Here is a 25,800-nt window from a genome sequence, read left to right as displayed (position 1 = left end):
GTACCTAACAAGACATTTGTGCAAGAAGAAACAATACAGAGATCAGGCTTTAACTCCACGTAACAGCAAAACCCAGCAATGCAGCAGAGCATGAAGGTCTACCTGTGCTTGTCCGCCTGAGTGCAGCGGGGGGTGCGGCGAGGTCTGGTGATGTGCTGGGTGTGCATGAAGGTGCGAGTGAGAGTGGTGGTGGGGATGGTTCTGCTGGTGATGAGGCTGAGGATGAGGATGGTGCGCCGGATGCTGGTGCTGATGCGGGTATGAGTGATGAGGCGGCAGCGTCTGGTGCTGATGAGGATGTGAGTGCATATGATGGTGTGGCGTCTGGTCCTGCCGTGAGCTCATCATTTCCATCATGTGGCCCATGGTGTTCATATTCCCGTTCGACATGGCAGCAGGATGATGAGTCAGCGCTGCCTTCAGTCTCTGGAACAGAACAAGGCAGAAAATTCAGCATTCATACACGATGATCTGAGCAATCAGAATAAGATTTCTGCTGTTGTAGAAATGGTGCCTTGTCCTGTGTTTTGAGATTTATTTCTTGCTGTTCCCTTGATAAAAGGCATCTTATTTCAGTTTGAGAAAGAACATATTCTTGGGCTCTAATCTTGTTTTCCACTGTAAATATGTAAAGATATAAACATCTGAACTGAAATTTAACAGTTACACATTTCCTACTGTGCTGCTGAGGAAAAATAACTGGCTCTCATCCTTTTCTCTTTGGCCAGTTCAGTAGCGTTAGCTTCATCAATTTTGTATTCTTGCAACTTTTAAAAGGAAAGTCTGATTAAAATAAAGGTGAAACAAAGTTCCCCTCTTCTTTTTACTACAGATATTATTTAAAAGACTTACTGATAAATGTATTGCATTGCCATGTTTTTCAAATTCAGGCTCAAATATATTCTACAGCTGTACTTGTACCCAACCTGTTCTTTCATCAGAAAGACAGGAAAACAATGAGGGTGGCCTCAACTTGATCCTCTTTCTTTGCTGGAAAGTTCAAACATCTGCTCTGTTGTTACCGCATGCTAATCCCTCTCTCTGTTTTGTACTCCTCATATTTTGTATTGTCACCGGATTGGGCCTTGGAGTCCTGACCAGGGCAAAAGTCTCCTTAATATCAATGAGAGTCGTTCTCTTTTACCTGAACACCATCAATGGGCAATGGGAAGGGCTGCCACATTTTGCACTGCAGGATAGGGCCCTTGTGTACTAAGGCTATAGCTGAAATACAGAGAAAAAAGGTTCCCTTTCAGTGCAATTACAGGGTCATCCCAAAGCTGTGAGCTGTCCTGGCATACAGACATCTCGCTGGTGTCATTCTACCCTTGGATACTGAAATCACTGCTGTCCTACCAGAGTGTGCCAAAGGCAGAGCCTGACAGATGTCAGCTAGGAGAAGGGCTCCTTCCAAACCCATAGAAACCTCTTTTGCACCCATGGTTCTGCATCTTGCTCAACATAGAACATTCTTTACAGGCAGCCACCCAAGACCTCTTTACTTCTGTACATTTTTTAAGAAGTCAACGTGAGCTTGGTTTACTCTCACTAATGCAAGTAATTAGTCAGCAGAAAATGGTAAGATAAAAATGGAGGGAAGGAAGTCCATGGCATCGCTTGATGCCAGATTAGCATGATCTGAATAACCCATCAACTAGCTCATAGTTCATTATCCAGCCAGAGGATATAATGAATAGCAGATAGCTCATCAGTAAGAGATGCTACCTATAGGACAGCCAGCAAGAAACAGCAGTGGTACAAGGAACAGAGGTGTGCCTTTCCTCATAGCTGTATCTGTGGGTCACAGGTGGCAGTCAGAAGATCCTACAAGCCAACGTGGCTAAAATCTGCCAGTGGAGGAGCAATCACCAGATTGAACTGCATTTTGGTTTTGTCTTTAAAGCAAAGAGAGTGACTGCCAGTACACTCAGAACCTATAGATGGGATTTTCAATCTACTTTACATTGAAATAACATCTGTCTGGACAACTCCACTGCAAGGCCATAAGTAAGGGCTCCTATGTTCAAAGCTGCTACCCTATTGTGTTTGTGCACCAGGGAGTGAGGAAGAAACAAATTCTTAAGGAGAAAAAAAAAAAAGAAAAATATTAGAGAAAAAAAAGAAGATTGTTGAAGGCAGAAAGAAGTAACAAGGTCGATTCAAAGTGTCATCCTCAAATTTTTGTATCCCACATGTTTTTGCAGACTTATGAAGGTCATTCCACTGAGACACTCTAATAGAACCATTAATCCAAATTTGGTGGCTTATTTCACTAACGATCAATTGGCTGAACAAGACTTTAAAAAAAAAAGAAAAGATACATTTGCAAAACACATCAGTGCCTCAGTTTGCATGAAGGAAAACGAGACTGATGACTTTTAAGAAGTTTCCTTAAGAAAGCGTATCAAACCATGACCGCACTATGGCATATGTCATAACGTCACAATCTTAAAAAGAAATTGAGGCAACTATAGCAGTGAGGTTGAATACCTCCTTCCCTACTTCTAAAGTCAGAACAGAGCTCAATCTAATATCAACAGCAGTAACCCATCCTGGGTACAAAACAGAGGAACTGAGCATCTGTCATCCTTAACGTTTCTGAAATCAAGCGCTATCCTGGTTACTGCAAGCAGCTTTTTCACAATGCTCAGAATACCTGGTGTTACCCAGGAATGTATTAGGAAAAATATGGAAAATACCACATGAATAAGTCAAGTCATTCTGCACATCATTCTTCTTCAAAACTTGCTAAGACCTTTTTCATGGGGCTGAGCCACCATGCAGATGTAAGCCAAAACACCAACAAAAGCTGTCATAAGTTTGTTTTCTGCATCAAAATGCAGAATAACCAAGCTCTCATTAGCCAGCAGTTTCATGTGATGAATACCTAACAAAATCTACCAATGCTATATCTGTCAAAGACCTCTGAAACTGAACTACAGCATATTTTATTCTAAACTGCAGACTTTCAAAGCCAAAAAAAAGAGGGAAAAACTTAATCTGCGAATAAACATTTTTTTTTCAGCTGTAAAAACTGCAGCTTATTAGTGTGGCGCGACTTCAAGGAGAATAAATTATTTTGTTTTCTTTCCACAGCCCCTTCTACCACATCCATTTATTTGAGATAGCAAATCAAGAGAGACAGTGAGAGGTCTGACATGCAGCTGGTTTCAGTCAATAGGGGTCATTTCCATTTGGTCTGTGTATTTTACAAGCTCCTTGTTCACTGTTCCCAATGGGAGGGTGGGCCAGCTGCCCTGGATCCCAGTCCTGGTAAGAAACCAGCTCTCTACCTCATCCTGTCCCAGTGCAGCAACAGCCATTGCCCGGCCCTTTAACTTCGTGCTTAGGTCAGCTCCGCAGCAGCAAGAGCCCTGCCTGCTTATGTACCCAGAGCAGCTTTTATCTTCCATTAATCGGTCGCTGCTGCCCATCAGAAACATTTGGGGAATGATAAACATTTTTTTTTTCATTTGGTCTTCAGCAAGATCAATTGTTTTGGATGTTTTAGTTAGAGCACAGGGAGGGAAAATCACCAGAACTTGTTGAACTCTTTGCATTGAGTATGTGTAGAGCTGGAAGGGCAGGCTGCATTTTTGTTATTGTTCTTTTTATGTGTGCTAATTGCAAACAGCTGTTTTAGTTTAGTGTCAAGTAAAATGCGATGGCATCAAAATTGAGCTTACTGGACTGACTACATTAGCAAATCCCCTCTAGGATGAAACGATAACCCAGGACCTGATCCTGCGGCTGTTCAGTTTTTCAGGAACTGTGTGACTGACTTCAGCAGAGCCTGAGGGTACCTGACAGTTCACAAATTGGGGCTGAAACAGAGGACTCGCTACTCAGATCTGCTCTCACCAAAACCCGAAATTTCTGCTAACTGCAGTGGCAGTGTTTTTTAGGGCACAATCCCTTTTCTCTCCCTTTTATAGTGCAATTTTCAAAAAAAGCCCCACCAACCTCAAGCAAAGAGGAAATGCAGGTGCTCCTCTTGCCTGGCTTTTAGACCTTAGTGATTTTTTTATCATTTCATCAAAGTAACATAGTGACCAACATCAGTTAGAGCTGATTTCCACCCGATCATGACATTTCCATTAACAGCTGTCAGTGACACAGACAACATGAGAATCCTTCACAGGGAACAGCCTGCTTTGCTTCTGATCAAGTGAATAAAGAAAATTCCCTTTTGATCCTACAGGAAGCCAGAAGCCCATATAAACTCTCATTTTGATGCTTAGGAGGAAATAGAAACAGTGGATATTAGTGCTCCACAAGTATGAGTGTTGTGTTCCCTGTACTATTGCTCATGGTAATGCCCCTAACTGACACATTTACTCTGAAGCCACCCCACTGGATGCCATATGAAGTTAACACTCCAGAGAAGTTATCATTGTACCTGGAATACTGGGTGTTTTTTTGGAAACAGACAGTTTTCACAGTGCTTCCTCAATCTAAAGCCTGACATCATGGTGCAGTGAATTGCTTGATGTTTCCTTTTATCAACATAGATCATAATCTATTCGCTGAACATCTTTGGGCAAATCCTAAGTCTGCTAAAAAATGGGCTACAAGCATTTGAGATCATGAATGAAAAATAGTATCAGCTTCCCTAACACTTCTGCAGTTCAGGATCTTGCTGCTTTCTAATTTTTCTCTATCATGACATGTATTTCAAGGTTGCCTTCGGTTTTGCCCCACCTTTCTTTCTCTAGAATTGCTAGTGAAAACCAGACAGCATTTTTTTCAGTTTGTTAGAAGGGTGGAAAAAAAAACCCCAACCCAAACCAAACTGTAAATTTGGAGGTTGCTTTTCCCACAACTAAAAACTGAAATAATTTGGGGGTTTTCATATATATATAAATATTTCTAATATTTATAGCACGTTATATTTATAGTGCAACAGGCTATAAATATTATATGCCATGATCCGTATATGACAATAAATGACAACTTTCTCCCATTTATTCCTCAGTGGAGAAAGGACAAAAATGTCCTCCAATTTTATAGATGTTATTACCTGAGTGGTCTGTGCTTGCATCAAACAATAAGCTATTATATCATCCAGCTGAATTTTAGGTTGGGACAGACATGGAGTGCTGGTTTTGAATAGGATTGAATTGTTCTGAATAAGTACTGCACTCAGAAAAAAACTCTCTTCCCCTTCTGGTCTGCATGCCCAAATCCCACTAAATTAGAGAACAGACAAGACCAGCTGCAGTATCAGCTTAATGTCTGGTATATTCTTATCAGGAGATTATATCAGACCCCTGTAGGCAGATGCAATATGATCTCAAAGATATTTTCTTGCACTAGTGACTGTGATTCTGGTCCCTGTTATGCAGGGGTTTAGTAAGTTCCCCAAAGGGGATAGAAGAGACTAGAGAGGGGTGCGAAATCAGAAAAAAAATACAGACATCAAGCATCTCCAAACATCTGCAATTAGGTAGCAGCCTCAGGGTAAAAGTCTTGATTAGCCAAACTTCATGGCAAGTGTACCATTGACTTCAGTGGCACTAATATTGTTTTCTCATCTGCAATAGTCAAGTTTTCTTTTTGACACATGCTCCTCTAAGCGTTGTACCCAAGATGAATACATGGAGTTAAGCTGGTGGCAGCTAAAGCTGTGAACAGAACTTCACCCAGCGTATTTCAGAGCAGCACACTGAATTTTATCCTTTCCTCCAACTATGACTGCGATGTGAGAACTTAAGCATAAATGTCACTCAGGTCTTTTATAGTTGGCTGCTTACAAGCATTTCACAGTGTAAATAACAGAAGCCACTCTTTGCAAATGTTCCACTCACATTCACAAAAGCAAATTGGAGGCCAATAAGCGAACTGCAGATACTTAGGAGCACATTTCAGAGACTGGCGATTAGAAACTCTCTGGTGCCACATTAAAAGCTTGCTCCTACATTTCTTGTCCAGTAAAATACAGTCCTGCATACTGACTGAAGGAGTGAGAGGTGTGAGAAGGACATGAAATCCAGAACCGAAGTGACACATTACACTAATGTAAAGAGAAAAGGGGGATGCATTTAATCCACAACTCGCCAGTAAACAGCACCAAACTGTTAATCTTCTAATTATTCTCAGGCTGTTTGGCAAATCTGAATTATACTCTTCCCTTCCTTTGTGCTTTCTTTCCTACTTAGTCAGATTTTGTAAGAACACGAACAATGGATTGTCATCCAGGCTTCAGTGCAGCTTAGCCTCTAATAAAAACAACAAATTTGCTCCCTTGTCCTTCCAAACGCAAACTGAATTAAACTTCAGCAGCAAGCAGCGAGAATTGACTGCAAACAATCAAAGCGGCAATAAAACTAATAGACACCATGCTGCTCAAGGACGGGTCAGCTGCAAGAGCTGCTTCAGTGTCCCTGAACGTGGGGCGCAGAGGAGCTCCGAGCAGCCACGCTGCCCGGTGACATCAGTCCCAGTGACACCTCTCCGGACGACTGCCAGTTTTAAGTGATCTGATGCAGGTTACAGCCACGGTGGCCCAAGGGTACTCTGCCAGAACTGCCATCTTCTGGTGACGGCATTTCATTGAGAATGGCCACGGCTCCAGGGACAGCAGAAAACACAAGGGAGTTTACATCTCATCTCCACCCAGCATTTTCCTTCTGTTCACCTCAAAGCACCTTGCAAAGGAGAAAAGCATCATTATCCTTGTGCAGTGCACCACCTTTTTAAGGATTAGAAACAGAAAAATACTAAATTCTCCATTCCTAGTCTACACACATTTTTAATGAACAAGTAGATTATAATCAAGACAGAAAATACACTGAAAGTACGGTTTGTGCTTCTCACTTTATGCTATTTCTTGCATGAATCATTTCTCAATGCAGTGTTAAACAACTGGATTTGATTTGCACAGGAGTCAGGAAATGTAAGGTTCAAAAAATCAAACCCCTAATTCCCACCAAGTCTAAGTCAATCCCTGCATGTGTATCCATGACAAGGGATATTTAATTATGTAATCACACAACAGACAGCAAAGTGATTTATTACTGGCAAATGGTGTCATACAATTTCAACATACAATACCAATGGAAGGATCCAAAAAATACAATCAACTTCTGCCTGATTTCCCCTCTGTGTGCCAAAGTCCAGAAGGAAAGCTGTTACTCAGCTGCTACCTACCCCTAGAGAGGCAGGTTTCTGACAGCAATATTCCTGACAATCTGGGGATTAATTGCCTGTGCCTGCTATCAGTAGGCAGGCACATACCTAATCACCATCCTAATTCTCCAATAGACCGTCTTTCACTTAGTTACTCTGCCAGATTCATCTATGGGATATTCCCATGCATGCTAAGTTGTCACCTGTGGAAAACACAGGAAAAGGAGGTGGCAATAAAATCACTCAGTGTTAATAGCACCCTGCAAGGCAGTGGGAAAACTTGGGCTTGAGGGACCTGAGTCTGTACAGCCCATCTGCTAGATCTATTCTCTAATGTCTGTATTACAGCTCATTCCCAAGCCAAGAGACCACGAACTCTTTCTTCACGTTGGACATAAAACACTTTGGCAAAGCCTCTGGCAAAGGGGCTGGAGCTCAGGTCTTCCTTACTCCTGCAAGCAAATGCTATAACTAGGTTTCTAAAATCATGTTCCCATCTTCTAGTACAATGCAAGTGGGAAGTGCTTGTACAGTGCTTGCATTGCTATATATATATATATATATATATATAAAAAAAAATATATATATCTTGCCTGAGCACACAATGAACATTTATGAAACTATTAAATGACAAAAGTGGGAACTCATTTCAGAGGAAGTTTGGGGAATTTTCTATACAAGCCAGATACAGAGCAAATCCTCAAATCAGAGCACTCTAACACTGGAAGGAACACTGTGGGTTTGGGTATTTTAATCTGTACTCAGAGATCTGAAGGGATTAGCACTGCAAAAATCTCTCTCTGCAGAATAGCGCTCTGAAGACTCGAGAGCCCTTAAGGAGTGACCAGTTTCTTCCCGAGGATGCAAGTTGCTTGCTTTTCTTCTCCCTCTCACAAGCATAATATATACACCAAGGACATGAGAAAGGCAGGTTCAAAGTCTTCCTCTGTCAGAAGATTTCTGAACTTTCATCACCCACCTCTCACTAAGGCTGATTATGATTAAGTCATTCTTATTTAAAGAAAAATGCCATCCAAGTATATAAAACTTTGGAGGTTTTTTTTTCCTTCACTGATGTGATTTTTCAATACTCGTTTTTCCTGGATTAAACCCAGCACATTTAAAGGGCTACTAGCAAGCCAGAAATGGGATACATGTGCACTTAAAAGTGCTTTGATTTCATCCCAGATGTGCAGTGCTCAAGGGCGTAAACACACCCACACGCGCGCGCACACACATACTGACTGTGTAGAGGATACGATCTGATCTGTAGATTTTGTTTCAAGATTATACCAACCAGACTCTGAAATGTAAAACCGAAGCCCTGACCACTTACAGCCATTAGGGATCCCAGGGCTCTTTGTGAAAGAGTATTGATGTTCCTTACCCTATTGGCCCGACTGCAGAATTCAATGCAGGTAATTAGATGTTGTCTCATTATCACATAGTTTCAGGTGAAGTTATTTTTCTCCTTCGTTTCTAAAGTTAAGTGATTCCTGAAACATTTTTAAAGCATTCATGGGTATTTATTTTTCTGAAGAAATGACTAGAATTTAAAGTACAGTACAGGGACATATAAAATGAGAATGTTCTTATGGGTTATTTCACATTTTTTTAAAGCTGAATTCCAGCATCTGACCAAAAAAAAAAGAAAATAGCATTTTAATTCAGCAGACTGCTTTCAATCATCTGCCTACAAAAACCTAGTGACTAGTGACTTTAAATACATGCACTCAGCTATGGCATGTAGTACATAGGTACAAACTGTAAAGAGGTGAACAGGTTCATTTAGTGTCAATTTTCACTGTTATAAAATAAATATAATCTATGCTGAGAGTTATCTGCATGGATATCATGAATATTCAGCATTCAACATATCAGTGTTGATATGTACTGTCCTTTTACGCCCTCATGCAAGGTCTCTTATGCCCTCCCACCTTTCCCCATATTCTCCCCCTAACTTCATCTCTCAGGCTCTGCCCTCCACCGTGCCCCCTTTGTTCTTCACCTGCAATGCCATCTCCCTTCATTCGTACACAGCTCAAGTTGCTGCCTTGTTTTTCACCACCTTGCATGTATCAGCTGCTTTTAAACAGCAGTATCTTGGGTCAGACGCATTGAATTTCAAAGCCACTTGGGGCTCCAGGAACAGCAACACCTCAATCCTCTATCAGATATGAGCTAGCTACTCTATCAGTGTCACGAGGTTTTTTTATACACTTTAGGATAGCTACAGTGTGAAACAAGAGATAAAAAGAATCAAACCCCCAACTCTTCTTTTTTATCGGAATTAGTGATTTACACTAATAGGCTTTACTTTGTGTTTGAAGGGGCTAGGAATGCATCCACACACACTTACCATGGCTCAGCTGACAAGCAATGACCTACTAAAATGCAATATATCAGCTGCTCACTCTCTTGCACATGGTATGCTTACTCTTTGGCAATACTGCTTTTCAGAGCAATGTGTCAGAACAAACCAAAAAAACAACATTCCCCAGGGAAGGGAAAGCTGCTGACTGCTTGGTGAGCCATTGACTCATCCTGCCATTTCTGGACAGCTGGATTTGGCTTTCCTACAGCACATACCACAGGATACAGAACAAATTTGCACAGGTTAGGGGTCTGGCTAGACCCACAGTTGTGGTGGCTGTCACACGAGCAGGATTTCCTTTCCAGCACTGAGTGACAGGTACAGAGTATCCTGCCTCGCTTGACTCTGGACTCTTCCCTCTCCCTCCTGCCCAAGGGCAAGAGGGCAGAAATAACCACTTAAGGGCAAACTCCTGGCAGCGGGGCCCTGCCTGGGGACAGGCAGGCAGAGGGTCCCCGCAGCACCCTGCATCCTGAGGGAGGCAGAACGGGTCGTGTGTCGGGTGAGCATCCCCCACGGGGACAGGGTGATGCTAGACCCAGACACCTTCCCACGTACCACAAGCAGCTGCCAGGATCACAGGAACAGGCAATTCCTGCACACCAGTTATCCGTCCGTGCTCACTGTCCTTCACAGCATGGATGGGTCTTCCAAAAAGCACGTCAGGGATCCGGCTGCTCCTGCTATTGCCCTACCTTCCTTTTTTTTTAATATTTCTTGTGTACTTCTACTGAGTGTGAGAGAAAGGCATAAATACCGTCTTGTTTTGGTGCTTAACACATCTTCCTGTCTCCTCTCCCAGCCTTGCCGACAGCATTATCCATCTTCCTGACACCACCATTGTCTGATTCATTTGACATATGCACCAGAAAAAAATGTCATGTTCTGAACAAGAACATAACGCTGTGATCTCATTCCCATCTCAGACTCCTCAGCAACTCCACAGCACCTCCCATTTCTTGCTGCTTTAGAAAGGCAGGGACTAGGAAGCTTTTCCAGCTTGCTCACTGGGAAGCTTAAGGAGGAGATGTGGTGAAGGGAAACCAGGCCACCAAAGGCACACAAGCACTTACACAAGCGTGTTGGAAACCAAGGTAATGCCACAGAAACTTCAGCTATTTACCTCCTACCTAGAGTGTGAAGCAGCAAAATCTGTCTCATCTCCTGTTAATAGGGCTGTTGAGGGACTCTACATAGACGTGTTATTTCCAAAAGGGAACAGCACTTTTGAGAGGTGATGGCAGGGACATTCTGACTGTATTATGGAAAGCACTGAGCCCTTCTGTCTCATCATTTTCCTCTCTTTTGAAACAAAAAAGCCTGATGCACTACCCACCTCTGTGACATTCAGGACTAAGGGTTATGATGAAGTTCCTGCTTTTGGCTGGCACACCAGCAAGTCAACGTAAGGCTTCCTGATGCCTTGTCTCACAGAATCATAGAACCATAGAATAGTTTGGGTTGGAAGGGACCTTTAAAGGTCATCTAGTCCAACCCCCCTGCAGTGAGCAGGGACATCTTCAACTAGATCGGGTTGCTCAGAGCCCCATCCAACCTGACCTTGAATGTTTCCAGGGATGAGGCATCTACCACCTCTCTGGGCAACCTCTTCCAGTGTTTCACCACTCTCATCATAAAAAAATTTCTTCCTTACATCTAGTCTGAATCTACCCTCTTCTAGTTTAAAACCATTACCCCTTGTCCTATCGCAACAGGCCCTGTTAAAAAGTTTGTCCCCATCTTTCTTATAAGCACCCTTTAAGTGCTGAAAAGTCCCAATGCGCTTGGGTGAACAATGCCAATACTCTCAGCCTTTCCTCATAGAAGAGGTATTCCATCCCTCTCATCATTTTTGTGGCCCTCCTCTGGACCTGCTCCAACAGGTCCATGTCTTTCCTGTGCTGAGGGCTCCAGAGCTGGATGCAGTACTGCAGGTGGGGTCTCACCAGAGCGGAGTAGAGGGGCAGGACCACCTCCCTCGACCTGCTGGCCACGCTGCTTTTGATGCAGCCCAGGATATGGTTGGCCTTCTGGGCTCGTGAGTGAACATTGCCGGCTCATGTCCAGCTTTTCATCCACCAGTACCCCCAAGTCCTTCTTGACAGGGCTGTTCTCAATTCCTTCATCCCCCAGCCTGTATTGATACTGGGGGTTGCCCTGACCCAGGTGCAGGACCTCACACTTGGCCTTGTTGAACCTCATGAGGTTCACATGGGCCCACTTCTCAAGCTTGTCCAGGTCCCTCTGGATGGCATCCTATCCTTAAGGCACATCAATCGCACAGCTCAGCTTGGTGTTGTCTGCAAAGCTGCTGAGGGTGCACACAATCCCACTGTCTATGTCATTGATGAAGACACTAAATAGTGTCTCCTCCTGTTTGGTCACACCCCTCATTGCCCCTCACATGCAGCTTCTGTCTCAGTCACAGGAGTTCACAATTTAAGGGCAATTAAGAGATTGCTGTGCGCTGGCAGCTGAGGCACGGGCAGTCTCACCCCAAACATGTGCCCCAGGCTCCTGCAGCCTCTGTCCCTCTTTCCCAGGAAGCCACAGGAACGTCAGCATCCCACCACTGCCTACAGCCTTAATAACCCATTAGCAGTCTGGGCAAATGCGTTACTCTCTCACGGCTACTTCTCTTTGGAGATCTGCCAAAGGAGAAAAGACAAGGGGTGAAGAAGGTGGAGGCAAACCAAATCAGGAGCTTGGGTGGACGGGGGAAGGGGAAAGGGGGGACAAGCTGGAAAAGAAAGGTTGAGGCAGCTAATTTTTTAATTTTTTCCCTGCGGTTAAAGCATTGACAGATAATTTATCACACATTTTGACGGTGCTCCAGCTGGCAGGGAAAAGAGCTATCTGTTTATTAATTCAATTAGCCTGCTTATTTATCAGCAGAGGGCAAGAAGGTGCGGTCCCAGGCCAAACTGTGCCAGTCTCAGACCGCCTGCTGTCAGGCTGATAGGACGACTGGGAGTGGGAACATCCCACCCTGGCTGCTACGGCCAATGCACTCATCACTGCATTATCTCAGGCCTCCTGAGGTAAGAAAAGGAAAAAAAAAAAGAAAAATTTAACAGCATACATGATGTACATCAATGAACGTGCAAGGCAGGCTTACAACCAGAGCCACATGGCTTTGCTGCCACCAATTCAGTGCTCTAAAAGTATTTGTTATGTCTGACATTCTGCCCAGAACTGATTTTTTAATTCATTAAAATGGATGAATACACTTTGAATTCTGAGTTCAATGGGGGTAGTGTTCAAACCAACTGTCGTGGTTTAACCCCAGCTGGCGACTAAGCACCACACAGCCACAATACAGTGCTGGGCTGCCGGAGGGGGTAGGAGAGGGCAAAGAGGGGGCTGCCCAGGTACCCACCACCACCATTTGCCATCTTTGAAAAGGGGACGTTTGGGAGGGAGGAAGAAAACAGAGTGGAAAAAAGAGTTGGCCTTGGCCATAGAGAAATGCCCTGAACTAGGAAAGCATTTCAGAGGGCTGGGACAGCAGGGAGGCTACAGCAAGGCCTCCCCCATCTCTGACTGCAGGCAGGGTTAGTATTGCTTTGGTTTGGGCCAGTGCCAGGTATTGCCACAACTTTCCTCTGACTCTTCTTCAGTCCGCCCTGCTCCATCCCTGGCCCACCTCTTTGCTCTACGGGGCTGCCTATCTAGGACTACTAGGTTTCTTTCCCATTCACTAAAGAGTCAAAGACTTCTGATTCTTGAAGCTCCAAATTCCCAAAATGTTGTGCAAAACGCTGCTTGGAGGTATCTGAGCTGAGGTGTTTCTAACACAAAATATGTGAAAAAATCAGTGATGATGGAGAGCAATTTCCTTATAGCCAAAAAAACCCTCAGCCCTAGAAACTGCAGACCATAATTTCGATGTGATTTCAATGCTGTCAGAAACGGTGTTTATTTTTCTCTTGCTGCTTCCGTAAACTGTCTGGCTTCCTTTTCTATCACACATAAACACAGTTACAATATAGAGGTACTGGCTTCCAGTTTATCTGTTAAAAGACACTGTGTGGCTTCCCATTCATACAAATAATTCCTGCAGTGCTTTGACTTAAAAATGAGACTGCTGACAAGGATAGAGGGGTCTCCTTGGGATAAGGCTAGGATGCACATGCTCTCAAATGCTGCTATTGTTACTCCTCTCATTTTGTTCTTCCACCACCAGACGTTTAAGGAAAATTTGCATTCCTTAAAATTTTTTTTCTTTAAGTTTCTTTAGAGGCATTCTTTTGCTTTCTGAAATCTTGCAGGATGTTTCAAGGCAGGACACCATATCAAAGTAGGATGGCAGAGAATGTTTCCACTGCAGATGAGCTCACAGGAGCCTTTAACAAAAGGTTTGCTAGAAATGCATCCCCTCCACCCCCCAGCTCCATGGCCAAGTTTGCCTTTCAGCATCTCCTGGCTGATGATTAGTTTAATACTCTGAACCAAGATCCTGCTTGACAGATGATTCCACTACCACCGATAGTTTAGGCCACATATCAACATTTTATAAATTCTTAATTTTCTCACTGCAGCCATATTGAACAGTTTTGTGCAAATGAGGCTTATAATTACCCAGATAAATCAGTCCAATGCAGTATTTCTTAGGATCTTTCTCAATTTTCTCCCTGGAGGATGGGATCCCATCTGCTTCACTACATTCAGGCTAATTGAAGGGCACTGACTTTTCCAAATGGATTCATTAATTACTCTAGCCAGATTCTCTGTGGGGTTCTTCGTTCAATGGGTGACACTTGGGCTGCACTATACCATCCACCCATGTTTAGCAATGTTGCTCTCATTTTCAGCTATGAGCTAAAACATTTGCAGACGTGTTGGCAGGAACGGTTCTGGCCTTAACTGTACAGTGTTACAAAACAAATGTAATTCCACTTCTCCTTTGCTTCTAATTTAATATGCATTCAGAATCTATAAATATTGTAACCACGACTGTTTCAATATGTTTTACTCCTTGCCATCATAAATATAAGCAGCTGCCCCAAAGAAGAAACCATAGGTTTACAGGTACTGCATTGCCAACAGCAGAAAAAGAAGAGAAACGAGCATTTACTGTGACGTTGCAGAAAATCTGGTATGTGTGGCAGCATAATGTGAAATTAAACTATTAAACTTAATTGCAAAGCTGTCCTATATAATTCTGGGCCTGCACTGATTTTATTTAGTACAGCAGCAGCCCATTTTTTCAGTAAAGTCACATGTAATCATATTGCTGACTCAAACATCAGGCAGACACCGAAGAAAAATAAAGACCTATCTAGCAAAGACCTAACTTAGGTGAGGAAGGTTGTGGTGGTAATCTTCAGATAGGAGCACGCAGAAGGGAACCTGCCAGCAGTCGCAGAGTCTGGCTCTACTGGAAAGTTTATCGGCTTTCTCCAATAGCAGGCACAATTTCACGCTACTTAAAATATTTTATATTCTGAGCTCTTGGTTGGTTAATTCAGGTCTATGAGGCAACTGGCCTGGGAATCAGTGACACAATCTGCTGTGAGCAAACAACAAGCCTTCACGCTTTCCAGGAATCCCAAAGCATTTTGTAAACATCAGACCCAACTGTGGAAGTTGCCTGGCCTCTTTGCATGGGTCTGCACTGCTGCACCTCACGCTGCTTTAAAGATGAGCCCAATGTCACTAAATGTGGTCGGAGATGCAGTTTACAGATCAGTGAACTGAAACTCTGAGATTGCCCCAATATCATAGAAACTCTTAGTGGCAGAGCCAGAAACACAGTCCAAGAGCTGACTTGCTTACAAACAGGGAACAGTCCTGCTCCCTTTAACTCTTTCCTGCCGATGGTATTGCAAATCCCCAGGATGCAATAAGAGTCTACCTTCTTGTGCCTTATTAGAGGCAATAACTCTACTTACATCTATGAACAGACAATAGAAAAACTATATATACATATTAGCTTTAACTGTGTGGTTGCTTTGGCCAGTTAATGTCACACAAACAAAAATCTAATGATACAACTCATCTAACAGATCAGTGAATGTATAATTGTTTCACATAATGCACCACAGACCTAAACAAATTACTCAGATAAGTAGATCATGCACACAGGGATGTAGATAGGGCCAAGGGGGTGTATGTAGGGATGTACTTTGCTCTACAATTTGAGAAAGAATTTCTCTTCTCTTCTCTGCTATCCTTTCCTTTTTAGCTCAGCAGTTGTGCTTCCCCAAAGCTCTGACAAAGATGGACTTCATAAGGAGCTTCTTTCTGGGGACAGAAAAGATCTCTCTCACAAGTTTTCCCTCTGATTGCCAGCTTCTCTCTGCCAAATGAGGTACCCCACTCTCTCAGCAGCTAACAAATTCACTCCTTCACTGGCCAGTACAGCCAGCTACGTACCTTCAAAGAGAAAGTCTGAAGCAACTCTGTCATCACCTGGCAGGACAGAGTTATTCTGAATTTGAGTGGTTGGCTATTCGATATTTTTTTTTCTTCTCATTTTGTTTGTCTCTCATCTCTCCCTGGTTTATAAACAACTGTTCAGCGGTCAAAAAGCAGTTCATAAATTGTTCACAGAGAAAAGTAAAGCTAAGCAAGGAGCCCCTATCTTTTGCTGCTTATTTGTTTTTTCCTCTAGAGCCTGTGCTGGCAGATGAAATGCGGCAGGCAGGCGGGCAGGCGGGTGGGCAGGCAGCCCCCCTCCCCTGCCCTCCTCTCCCGGCTGGATGGTGGCTGGCCCGGCGGCAGGGGAGCTGCGCTGATATATGTCAGCCGAGAACCTGGACCCGTCCCCCCCAGCCCATGGCAGCACTGTCGGTTAGCACCGCATCTGGTTGTGTTTTGAGTTCTCAGAAGCCAGCCAGAGACATTTTTGTTTAGGTTAATACATTTTATCACCTTTATGACAGTGAAAATCTATAGCTCAAGCGCTCCAGTTCTTAATGGGGGGGTCCAGGACCTATGAATCACAAGGAACGTTTTGCAGCGAGAAGGACACTCAGTGTGTTTTGCAATGTAAGAAATCAGTCTAGACATTACCAGCTTTTAAAAAACAATGTTGAAAGCAGCCCACTAAAACTTTTCTGAATTATTTTTTTAAAAATTCAAAACCAGCTCCACACGCTCAAATGAACTTGATCATGAGCCAGAGACAGTAAGCTGGTCTCAGCCCTAACTGTGGCAGTGCTACACCTTTTTATTCTGGAGCTGAGGAATATGACATATTATATACACCAGTGAATTGTAAAGTAGTTAATTTTCTGTGCAGCTGATAGTAGTGATTGATTGGGCTCACTCTCTACAACTGCCTCACCTTCTCCCTTCTCCCTCTCCCCTCCTCCCTCCCTGCCCCAGAAACTGCTCAGACCACAGCATCCATCAAGTCACATACTTAATTTTAGCAAAGAAGAACTTCACAGGACAGCAAGCAGGGCTTTGTTCGCTCTGTATTTAAGTACTACAGCCAGTTTTGCCCTGCACAGCACTGAATCAAACCGTAATATTATTTCCTATATCAAGCCCTTTTCTGTTGCAGTTGCTTGAAGAACTGCATTACTATTTTATTTCACATTACATTTGAGGTGGAGGGGAAAATGTAACGGGATTCAGTGGCAGCTCAAACTGCCTGCAAGTTGTTTAAAATTTTCCTTAATTCTTTCCTGTCAATTTTATCGGCATCTTTTTCCCGTTATAGTAACATTCTGAAATATTTTAGTAGGATTCAGAGACAACCTCACTTGTTTAACATCTTTATTTTTTTAAGGAGGGCCCAATATAATTTCACCAGTCTTCAAAGTCCATACTTCCAAAAGGCTATTTTTTCCATTACCATCTTCTGACTGAAAACCATGGAGGCACAGATGAATGTGCCTTTTTGACCTCTAAAATCACTGTATTTTGAGTAAGAAATAATGTTATCAAGAGCAACATGCATCTGACAGGATTCACCCACAAAAGGAATAATAATGATTTATTTTAAAAGCGTTTTGTAAACTGGCACATGCTTGGTGGACCAAATTATATCCACTTAAACGAGGTATATACTAGTTTAAACTAGAATCAGACAAATCTCAGTAGCTGCTTCCAGAGGGTATTACTATTAGCCATGTAGATTTAAAAATTAAACTCATCTTTGTCCACATACTAGACATATTGTGATTTATTTTTCTCGGGTCTTTTCCTCCTTCTGATTCTGGAGGTTTAAATTACTGGAAAATAAGTAAGAATGTACTTTGAAGTAACAAAATCTTTGCCCATGATGTCAAACTATGCAGCTGATGTCACAGCCTATCTGCAGTATAGCATCTGACACAAATCTTTTACTTTCTTCAAAATTTGTTTCTCTCACACTGTAGCAAAATAGGATAGATTAAATATACCACAGCAGAGATATTGGAAGAATTCACTTCACGTATGCAGTTGTTGCCCTGGGACAGCTGAGTAAACAGCTTGCAAAAGTCTGTTTGAAGACTGCCAGCTAGTTACACCCATAATTTCATCTCTATTAACAAAAACAACTCAAACTGTCGCAATGCCCCGAGTTGATTACCAAGCATCTAAATTATAGAGTGTTGCTTGAGTAACCCTCTGCAGCAGCAGGGGCTGTGTTTTGATACCCGTTCAATACTTCCCACCTTGCTGATCAGTAGAATATCCATCAAAACCAGCAAATGCATAGGAAAAGATACAGAGATGTTTGGCAATATTATCCTGTGACTGACAGAAAAATAGTTGTGTAATACTGTTCAAGTCAGTGAGTCAGAAAAACAAGTCTTATAAATATGTCCTTCTGAGCTGGATATAGAACAGTCCGGGGAATGAGAGAGTGATCTGGGGGAAAAAAATCCACAGTAACTGTTTTTGCAAATAACGCCATCGTCGTGTTCAAATAGCTGGTGTTTCTGGTGCGGTGCTCAACACCGGATCGGCAGCACAAATACCTGCACAGGCTTACTAAACTTCAAAGTGATGTGCTGACAAAAACCAGAAGACTGCTTGGGCTGTGACACCAGAACTGGAATGGAAAATAACAGCTTGCTGGTGACCCCCTCACTGGAAATTTGAGAGTCCCTCACTCACTGAGACTACCCGAGTGAGTTATTCCACACTAACATGAGCAGCTCTGCTTGGTGACTGTAATGCACAAAGCACAGAAAGAGCTTACCAAAGCCTTCGCTAGTAAAGAAGGAAACTCCGTTACACACATCAATCTGCCAATGGAACTAATCTGGAGTGGGGGCAAATACAAAAGAAATACCTGGGAATTATCAAAGAGTGGCTTGAGTAATTTTCCAAATTAAAGTGATGGCTTTGTAGGCTTTTTATACTTCAGTTTAATTTCTATCCTTCCTTTTAAGCTTCATTAATCAAACCAAGCAAAAAAGCTTGTACGAGGACTCCATGGATTCACATCATACTTCAAACTTAGGTCTGTTGACCCTGCTTGATAAAAAAGGCTTCACTAATGCAGTATCACACTAAATTATAGAATCAGAAATTTAGACCAAGGGAACCCAAATTTTTGTTTGTGGAAACGATATGATGACTATCGTGCAATGTAGTAACACATAAGTGCACTGCAATACATTTAGGCATGGTATTACATTTAAGCACATGTTGCACTACAATACATTGACATTCACTACTGTGAATATATCAAGTCCTTTGAAACACATAAAAAATTGGGGAACTGCAAATATCATGTGAGCCATATGTTGGGAATCCCCAATTTCAGCGTTGTTAAACGCAGCTACAGCACAAGCAATCTATGCTTCAGCAAAATCTGAATGACCATCACTTTCAATATTTGTAGCAATTTCCAGTTCTTTTGATGAATTGTCCTTATAAAAATACATATTTTTAATCATACTGAGTTTGATTAAGTTTTTAACTGCAAAAGGCCTGGCAAGACGAATGAAGATTCAGACAAAGATTTAAAAATTATGCATTCAAAGAAACATGCTCCCTCCTGTTCAAATTTGTCTTTCCACATTGTCTTAACATATTAAGAAATCTTAACACATTAAACAGAAATTGTGCAATAATTTTAGAGATTAATGACAAGAGTGGGAGAAGACAATGACTTTTCTTTGAGAAATTATCTGGAGGCACTTTGCCTCCAGTCTCCAATTAAAAAGAAACCACAGAACACCTTTTATCTTCCCCTATTTCAATTTCTGCCTCAAAATACTGTGCTAAAGCAGTATCCCAGACCAAAAAAACAGGAATGAACTAGATAACATGAGCAATCTGGGTAATAGGCTTTACGTAGTCCACAGAATTTGAGCATGATTGTGCTTATTTCACAAAAGCTATGTCTGTGTACATTACACTCTGAATTGTACAGACTATATGCAAGAGGTGTGGCAAACCGAACAGAATTATGTATGCCTCTGTGTGTATCATTCCCACCAAACCCAGCTTTTTTGGCTAGGTTATGGTTCTCCAATACAGATGTCCCATGCAAGCCCAAGCTCAGCCCAATGTGCCAGCAAGCATCCCAGAAATTCACCTGTTCATACTAATGGTGTGACCCAGAGTTTATAGGCATTTTGCAGGTCACCTTGCACATTGCTCTGATGTGGTTTTGCATTAGCGTTGGAAGGACAGTGAGATACGGTATTAGATTGCAAACGATGATTGCGGCATTTAGGACAGTGAAGGAGAATGGGTGATTTGTGTTGTCAGTGATTGCGCATAGAGATTACAGAGGGAGGTGAATTGCTGCATATGTGTCTGACAGTAGTTGAAGTGAGTCTCTCCATCTTTCCCTTCATGCTTTTATTGACCGGGCTCAAGATTGTACATTTGTGCACACGCCCACGTGTGCGTGTCGTATTCCTTGTACCCCCTCTGACCTGCCCGCCTGTAAAACCCTCCTGTGTGCCCCTGTTGAGCCCCTCGCAGGTCCCTGGGCAGGGCTCCCGCCATCTCAGCATCTCCCTCTGCAGCCGCTGCAAAGCAGTTCAAGGTCACTAGATGGACAGCAGGCTGCAAGCACAGTGTGTTATTGCTACCATGGCAGTTCAAGTGGAAATATCTGCGAGGTTCTTCACAAGCCCAAAATTTCCATAAGGTTCACTTCCAAGCGAGTATAGAGTATACGGATGGAGTATGAAAACAACGGGGGCGCTTGGTAACGTTTATAGTTGTGAAGGCAGCAGCTGAGTGAGAGCTCAAAGAGTTGGCACAGGATCTCCTCCTCCTCCAGCCTAGCAAGGAAAAGACATTACAGGAACGGGGGGAGAAGAAAGTGGGGATCTACCACTGCGGAGGAGCTCAGCGCTTGAAGAGTTACGAACATGCCGCCCATCAAGGGTAGGACTCTGCTGTTGGACACAGTGACTGCAGCGAGTGAAATGATTAACCAAACTTACAAAATAAGGAAAGTAAGGCACCAAAAAGCTGTGACCCACCCACTCAAACACATATGTGAAACTATAAATCAAAAACTAACCGCCCAGCAAATTGGCAGCTGGCACTATAACACTACACGCAGTGCCAGCTAAAGGCTTCCTTATATGTTTTGGGTTAACTTTGTTTTTTAAGGTCTTAGCCACAAAAGAAAAGCCTTAAAAATACATGTACGTGCAGCTGAATTTAAGAGAGGAGAACAAGAATAAAGAAACTCTAAGAGAGCAGCAATGCTACCCTACCGTCTGTCGGCTCCCACCGTTACCTTCCTGTAAAACCCTGGTGAAGAAACTAAAGGGAATGGGGTTCAGTGTCTCTGCCAATCTGTCATTTCAACAGGAAGCACTCTCTGCCATACAGTAATAAATGTTTCTTGTTGGCAAATTGACTTTTTTACCACCTCTAGTGTCTCACTAGGACTGGCGGCAGACAACTTCACCAAACCTTAAAGCCAGTCTTTTATAACATCTACATAGTGTCTTCTATTGTAACAGCATTAAAAAAAAAACACCCCACACAGCAAACCTTTAAAGTTCTCTCTTTTCCAGTGCCATTGGTGAACTTTAATGAGATTCGCAGTCCAAAAGGCGAGTTTTGTTCTGAATTTCCTATGGAATATATTGGCAAAACAACAGCTGTTGTACAGTGCTAAGGCTGCCTCCTACCCACCCCCTGCTTTGGCACCGCTCACTTGGATGTGTTGATTCATACGTAGGAGAAGGGGAAAGCACTGGACCCACTGGCTGTAGAGCGTAGGAAGGAGGTGCGTCTGCCAGCAAATCTCTAGACTTTGATCACTCCTACTTATTTGCCTCTGTCTCCCTGCTGCACTCATTTTGCCTACAGTCATCCCACTTTGGCAAGGATTTTTGCAAAAGCTTATAAGCCAAGCATAGTCAAGCCTAGTTAGTATAGAGATGGGAAACCTCCAAGGAAAACCTAGCTACTGCAGGAAGATATCCAGCTGGCACGCTGCTTTCTCTTTTAGCAAAAAACAGTCACCCAGCATTGCGCGGTGGGTGAAGGGGCAGGAATTCGGTGGTGGAAAGCACTTTTTCCTTTCCCCTTTCAAACTGAAGCCTGGGTCACTTATAAACACTGCAGGACCATAAGAATTTACCTAGAACAGTTGCATGAAAAGAGAGATCCAGATGAAAACCTAACCTGATTTGTATTCTACCTCCTTAAAATGATGCCTGCAAATCCAAAACACACGTACCCCTTTCCCATTTTAAGATATTGAGTGGATTCAATTCTCTCTCTAAGAAGCTATAAAAAGTCATTCAAGCTCGCTAAAGGCTTTGGCATGAAATACAATGCATCTAACTCTCTTTGCATCTCATGTAGTCATTTGTACCCGTGTAAAATGCAACATCCCACCATCTGAGCGATGAAGATGGCATTTTACACAAGTGTAAAATGTCAGTGCCAGATGCCCATAGAGTGAGATCCAATATGTCCTGGAGCAGTGTTACTCAACTGGTGGTCTACAAGACATCAGAAGGTGGTTCCTGAAATGCGTGGAAACACATACGTATGTTCCTGTGCAGCTGGGAGGTCAGTGTCTATAGGCAGGGCTCTAGCTGGGATTCAGTGCCCGATTCATGTTAGGGTCTAATTAACATGTCTGTAACTAGAGCAGCAAAATGATAATTTCACAAAATAATATTTAGTTTACTGTAAGCGTTGCATGTCTCGTCACCACTGCCACCACTGCCTTCCCTGCCCAACAGCTAAACAACAGTGAGGTGCAACATTATCTATGGAGTTTGTTCGTAACAGTGAGATTCCCTTCCAGTTTAAAAATGCGAAGAATCACTGCTCTACACAAACATTCAGGTGATCCTTTAGTAAAGGTTTGTGTTCCCGGTTCATCCTGCCAGTATGAACATCTCCCATTTTATCGGATTTGCACCTCTGGGTTTCTGTTCTACCACCCACAGTCACTGTAATTTCCTATTACTTCAGCATCCACCCACAGGTTTTCTGAACAATATATTGGGCTCTTCAGGCACTATGACAATACTGATACATAATAATTACACTACTATACATTTGCATACCCACCCTGCCTTCTCCAGCAGCTCCTGAGCTGGGGCAGCAACAGATTTGAGCTTTACCAAGAAAGCCACACTGTGACCAACTGAGGATGCTGCTTTGGTCCTGGTGGTGTGCAGGGGACACGTATACAGAAAAGCCCAGCACTGTTATCACCACATACATTTTCATTTCCATCAAAGCGGGAAACATTTTGTTTTCAGCAGAGCGTGACTCAGAAGCCCACTTCTTGATAGAAAGGAGACTTTAATTTTGTTTTTGTCTAATCAAAACCATGCAACAGCTACATTTCACCCAATTTGCTCAACATGATGTGAAAGTGTTTGCAACTGTAAGCAGAGCATTAAAAATATCATGAAGATTAGCAAGGGGAAGATGGGAACAGCCTGGCAGGATGGTGGCTGACAGCTGATGTTTATTAGGACTGGATGGAGCAGTAAGTTAACAAAACCTGCCACTTCAAAACAACCAAAACCAAACATGTCCCGAGGATGAGAATCCAAACTGGGAAGGGGAGGAGGTGACAGAGCAGGCAACCCCTCCCTGCGACTGCTCTGACAGCTTTTGCTTTGGGATATAGCAAATCTTAGCACACAATGTACCATAGCCTCATTATTGAAAACATCACAGCTTGCTGAGCGTACTAGTACATATGAAGTTTGTAGTATCTCCATATTCCTGAGGAGTTCTCAAAAAATTTAACTACAGGGCTTGTATTACAGACTTATTGTCAATAAACTACCTATTTAATATGCCAGGGCACCTAAGACAACCCAATCCCCTTCAGTCTAATACAGAGAAATGCTAAGCCTGGGAATTATAACGATACTATCACTGTTGCTGTGTAGTAACAGGGGAAAATACCGACTTTCAGTGATCTCAGATTGTTAAAAATCTGTGAGTAATTAAAATTAATGTGGAAATTTCTGCTAGACTGCTTAAGAAATAAAGAAGCTCCTTGCTAACGCTGCTGACTGATGATAAGTTAAAAATTTGCTGAGGACATCAGACCATGAGAAAAAGAGAAAAGAAAAATTAAAGAAAGCTTTTTTTTTTTTTTCCAGTGGCATGTGCACAGCTTCTCATGGGCTGGCACACTCTCATATGCAGTATCGTCTTCTAGAGGCTACAATTTTCACTTGATCTTTTAAAAAGAACTATAGCTAGAATCCCAGCTGAGGGAAAAACATTGATCATAACATGCAAAAATGAATAGAAAGAGAATTTTTACTGAGTGATATTGCAAGGTTATTTAAAAAAATCTTTTTACTGGCAAATGTTACTGGTTATAGCAGAATCTTCCCTTTTGTAGAAACTAAGAATAAAATTAGGGGTAATATGTTAATCTAATCCCTCCACATGAACCAGAACCACCACCAAAAAAAATTAATTCTAGCATTTCTTGGTAAGATTTACCCTCACAAAAATTATTTGATCCAATTTTTAAATTTGGGCTAATTCATTTGGAAACGGTGACCTGTTCCTGCTTCCATCCAATCAAGGAAAAAAATTCCCAGTAGAGCAAGGGTTGAACCATTTTACTTTTAAGTTTATTTTTCCTTGTTGTATTTAATGTTCTAACCAGACGTCCTACAAAATAAACTACAACAAGCTTGTCTGGACATTTAATAAGGGCCAGATTCAGCAAACACCAGCTAGTAAATTTAGCATTTAACAGGCACAATTCATTGGCCCTATTTTGTAAAAAGAAAGACACATATTCAGGGAAGATATTACATGCAGAGATGTCTCAGAGAGATATTGCTGAAGTGTACATCAATTTTCATGTATATGGTTTCATTCTTGGATGTGATATGTTTATTGTGTAGAGACCTGCACTATTTCAACTTAACAACTACTATTTTGAATAATTCCAAATAGGTAATTTCAATACACTTATTCCAGTGTAGCATTTTCAAAGTCTGAGAGTTCACCCAGAACCTTTTTGATTTTTGGCTACAGAGGTCAAAGCAGGTCATGGTAAAGACCCAAAGTACCCATTTCCCTCCTGAATCTTGTTAGAGTGGTTTTGTACTTCATAATACTTTAAAAATTAGATCATTATGAGGATACAGTTCTTTGTTATTACTAATATTAATCTATCATCTCCATTGGTCAAAAGAGCCAAGCTAAAGAAGGTTAAAAGAACCTAGCTAATATTAAGAGATGAGTTTTCAGTAACTTTGTTCCAGGCTGTGTGGAACAGCGGCTTTACAACTGGCCATGAAAGTACCCAGCTCATGTGGTGTTGACCTGATCCCACTCCCAGTAAAGTCAGTGGAAAGACTTCAGCAGTGCTTGGACCAAGCCTGTTATATGAGGTGAATGAGTAATAAGAATAATACGCAGAATGATTCACATTTAATAGGACTATTGTCAAAATACAATGCAAGCAGGAGTGTCAAATCCCCTGAATGTCTGTCAGTGCACGTCTTTTCGCCCGATTCTCTCTCTTTATTTCTTACTGCAAACTAGATGGCAAAGTAAGAGCAAGAAGCTGGCTCAGACCACCACTGATGACCAACAAATGACCAAACACACTGACTTAAGGGTGATGCTCCCTCCTTAGCCCAAGCTGGGTTTTGCAGATCCTGGGGAGGGGGGCGTTAAGAGGAATGCAGGGCTGTTGAACAGGGCCAAGACACAAGGTCAAGCCCAGGTGTTGTGGTCAGATGCTCTGGTCAATGCTTTGCACATATGCTGCCCCTGGAGCAGTCTGGTCTTCCAAAGTCAATCCTTTAGTGTTGGGAACAGGAAGGCAATGATAAAATTTGCTCAAACCAGGGAAGACTGCAGAACCGGGCTGGAGAGGTAGTGATTTCTCATCTCTCCTGCTAGCAAACACGTCT

The 25,800-nt window shown here is 42.5% G+C and overlaps 1 protein-coding gene across 8 annotated transcripts in view; it reads right to left on the bottom strand.

Moving 5' to 3' along the window:
* Positions 1–25,800, bottom strand: part of CREB5 (cAMP responsive element binding protein 5) — a 260,402-nt gene that overhangs the window by 10,330 nt on the left and 224,272 nt on the right. For all 8 annotated transcript variants that reach the window (XM_075051482.1, XM_075051518.1, XM_075051470.1 and 5 more), the window contains one exon: positions 103–426. In XM_075051482.1, the coding sequence (XP_074907583.1) occupies positions 103–426 (324 nt within the window). The remainder of the gene's footprint in view (positions 1–102; positions 427–25,800) is intronic.

This window comes from Buteo buteo, chromosome 2 (assembly GCF_964188355.1).
Source record: "Buteo buteo chromosome 2, bButBut1.hap1.1, whole genome shotgun sequence".
Taxonomy (NCBI): Eukaryota; Metazoa; Chordata; class Aves; order Accipitriformes; family Accipitridae; genus Buteo; species Buteo buteo.
Note: the sequence above shows the minus strand (reverse complement) of the source record. Positions and strands in the feature narration are given on the sequence as shown.